The sequence below is a fragment of the Agrilus planipennis genome, unplaced genomic scaffold (genome assembly GCF_000699045.2).
Source record: "Agrilus planipennis isolate EAB-ADULT unplaced genomic scaffold, Apla_2.0 scaffold117, whole genome shotgun sequence".
In the NCBI taxonomy this organism is placed as follows: Eukaryota; Metazoa; Arthropoda; class Insecta; order Coleoptera; family Buprestidae; genus Agrilus; species Agrilus planipennis.
The window spans coordinates 962,112-965,578 of NW_020438912.1; the positions used below are offsets into that span (position 1 = coordinate 962,112).

General features: G+C 31.1%; 1 protein-coding gene across 1 annotated transcript; it reads right to left on the minus strand.

Moving 5' to 3' along the window:
• Positions 1-1,188: 1,188 nt before the first annotated feature.
• On the minus strand, positions 1,189-2,591 carry LOC108737504 (F-box/SPRY domain-containing protein 1). Its single transcript, XM_018470377.1, has 3 exons — positions 1,928-2,591; positions 1,770-1,860; positions 1,189-1,710 (listed from the first exon to the last, which is right to left on the minus strand). The coding sequence occupies exons 1-3, from the start codon at positions 2,495-2,497 to the stop codon at positions 1,616-1,618; spliced, it is 756 nt and encodes a 251-aa protein (XP_018325879.1). The 5' UTR covers positions 2,498-2,591; the 3' UTR covers positions 1,189-1,615.
• Positions 2,592-3,467: the final 876 nt, after the last annotated feature.

Below are 3,467 nucleotides of genomic sequence, written 5' to 3' on the forward strand. Positions count from 1 at the left end.
ACTCACACTATTCCACAAGATGCTAAGGCAGTCTTTTACCATTTGAAATGGATTAATTAAGAAATAAAGGAAAACAGGGCTTTCAATTTCAGCTTTCTCTTACGTGAATCTGTCCTTTCTATAGTAAATATCTTTTCTAATAAAAATCGAAAGCAATATATAAAAGTATTGACCTATAAACTACTTTATTATATTTTGCCGGATTCTAAAAAGGCAACACTGGTTTATCCCTACTTAAATGAAAATTGGTTGAAAAACTGGACAATTACACTTATAACAGGAATTACAAGAAGCTTGTAAAAAATGCCAAATATATTTCACTGACGATTCAAGTAACTTTAAACTTTTGGCACAAAATTGAAAACTCGTCAACAAATTAAATAATTTTAAGAAAAAAATCTTATCTCTACATTAAAAGTACTTTGAAAACTTTTTTATAGTTAATTGCAGTACGGAATGGAACTGTTTTTTATTAAAAAGTTATTTTTAATCGTCAGCAATTGAATAATTTCACAGAAAAGAAAATAAATCTAAATAAAAACTGGTCTAAAAAGACATTAGGAATTCATCTACTTAATATTTACTTAGTAGTACCAAAAAGTTTTTCAATTCACGTAATTATTAAAAAATGAGAACATAAAGCAATAACAGTAACCATTTCAATAACAGAAAAATATCCTACAAAAAAAAGGTAACATCATGTGCCTAGTACATGGTATACGTAATTTCTGTATTTTTTACAGAACTGTTAATTGTCAAAGATTTTTACAAATCTTTCAAGTCATCAACGTTAATTTTATTAATTAAAATATGTAATGCCATCTGTAAAATGGGACCTTATCTAGCCAAAGCTTTCAGAAGTTTGAAAAATGAGCTCCAAAGCCATTTTTACTGAATTTTGACTCTTATCCTCCTACAGTGGATTCAATGTATTTTAATTCAGAAATCACACTTCAAACTGAACTAATGTTGATATGAAACAATGTTATGGATATGTTATCGGTCTACATTCATTTTAAATAAATTGAGATTAGTTTGCTTATCCTCATTTTCAAATAATTTGATAGTTGTTATTTAAACAAGTAAGTTATTACACATAATTTCAAATTGAGTCTTCTTGAGAAAAATTATAAAATTCATTATCAATGTGATATGCTTTCTTTAATTGATTTTCAAAAGCAAAATTTGTTTTTTTTTGCAAAACATGGCTATTTTGCTACCTCAACATCTCTTCATAAACATTCAGCAAAATGGCAATTTTGACCTCTGGCAAGATAAATCCCTTTTTGCATATAGCATTACAAACCTATGTATATTACATTCAGTTAAAGAATGTTTGTTATAACTTCAATCACTTTAAATTCATGAATTAACTTGTAACTTGATTGAATGAATATTATTTATACAGGAAATACAGTGCATATAAAACAATTCACTGTAAAACTAAAATATTTCTAATGTGGTCAAGTAAGAATAATTTCTTATTTCTACCTCAGTAATGCTAGTTTTATCACATTGGCAAACCTGACTGACCTCTATTTCCATTAATAGCTTTTTCTTTAAAAGAAAAATTGCCTCATTTTTCTTTTTTCAAGATACTTCCTGGAAAAATGTGTTAGCCATCTAAAGGTGGTCCGAGATATACCATTGAAACTTCTGTGTTACCATAAACAGCTGACACTGTTGGATACAATTTTTTATCTGGCAAACCTAAAGGAAAAGGGATTTAGGAAGAAAGTACATTAAACAATTAAATAATGTATCTTTACCTCGAAATGCAACTCCAAGAAACTCATAGTTTTTCTCAAAAGACAATGTATTGTCATCACAGTCTAAAATAACTCGTATTCTCTCACCCACCTACAAATGTATAATATATATATATTTATTGAAAAACAATAAACAAATACTGTAGTATCAAACTAACCTGATATTTGGGGGCATTATTCAGCAAAGGATAATTTCCTTGTGCGTCTCCATTATGTAATAAGTGATTATCAACTAGATTCCATCCCCAGCTTTGGTCATCTGCCCCCAAAAGAGCCACATACCCAAGACACTGCAATGGAGCATCTTTCGTACTAATTCCTATTACTGCAACTGTACCCAAAGGGCCTTCCCAAATTACTTCCCATGCATGTCTCCCATGTCTAAAGCCAATTTTGCCTCTTGCAGCATCAGTACTCTGTGCTACCGGATTTCTGTGTATTGTAAAACCATTTGGCTTAACATAAATATTTCTTGAGCAATCCCCAGGATTCCACGCGTGATAAAAAGCTCTAAGTTTAGCCTTGTAAGTAGGTACAGATGAAAGTAAATCTGACTTTAGTGCCTCCTCAGCCAATCTTCTAATACAATGTAATCGCCAGACGTCGTTGTTTTCATCATTTAAAAATGCATACCATCTTTTACAAACTAATGAACAATTCCTTAAGTCATGTAGGTCTAAATACGAAAATATTACTTCTAAAACATTGTCGGGCACTACTGAATCCATTTTTAAGGTGTTTACAGGATGGAAGTAGTTAGGAACACACACGTAAAAAAGATAGACCTTAGTTAGTTTATTTTATGTTATCCATATAACTGTATACAAAATCATTAAATATATTGTAATTTATGATTCTTTGAAAAGTTATATTTTTAAAATAATGCTTGTTACGTACCACATAATATTAATAAAGTAACATGAAATGTTATTGTTACAACAATGGTATGGCAACAACTATCAGCCCTTTGTTTTGATTGAATGTCATGTGCTGAAGTTTTCTACATTTCAATTTCTTGCTCGACTATTAGCGCCCTCATCTGCACTATTCAAGTACCTAGTGGTCGATGGTTGAATTAGAAGGCGCGTGTCCCACGTGAGAGCCACTGACCAATAGCTAACGTTACTTTGTGCCCGCCGCCAAGCTGATCCCAGATGTATGTGCACGAAATACCACGTCTTTGAAACCGCGTAAATAAATTTTGTACCAACAAATTTAATTGAAAGTTGGGAATAATGATAGTGCAATAGAAGTTCTACATCGTTAAAAAATTAAAACGAAATTAACTTGTAAGAGTTTCCGGTTATCAGTCGTGAAATGTTATCCTGTTGGAGTCGCCATTTTGGTCAGACTTCTACTTTCGTGCGAACGTAGTCCGGGTAAATTTTAAAAATTCTAGTTTTAAGCAGCCTTTTGCTTATAATATTAATATTAAAAGACTCTTAAATTATCAGTGATGACTCAACAGTCAAGTACAGTTAATTGGGTTATCCACGATTCCAACGGTAAGTCCTGCAAAATATAGCATGCTATTTGAAATATTTCTGCACTTGGGGGTTACATATTACAACAAAAAATTATTTTAAAATCTAATCTTGCTGCAATTGTATTGATATTGAATAAGCATAATCGTAAAACACCAACGAACTCAAACAGTAATCGAGAGAAACGGTAGAACGTAATTTAAAATAAGAGTGA

Bases quoted from the DNA above. Each gene is read 5' to 3' on its own strand.
- LOC108737504 (XM_018470377.1), bottom strand. From the start codon at position 2,497: ATGGATTCAGTAGTGCCCGACAATGTTTTAGAAGTAATATTTTCGTAT. The intron at 1,861-1,927 runs GTTAGTTTGATA...ATACATTTGTAG, and splicing joins ATAATGCCCCCAAATATCAG to GTGGGTGAGAGAATACGAGT. The intron at 1,711-1,769 runs GTAAAGATACAT...CTTTTCCTTTAG, and splicing joins TCTTGGAGTTGCATTTCGAG to GTTTGCCAGATAAAAAATTG.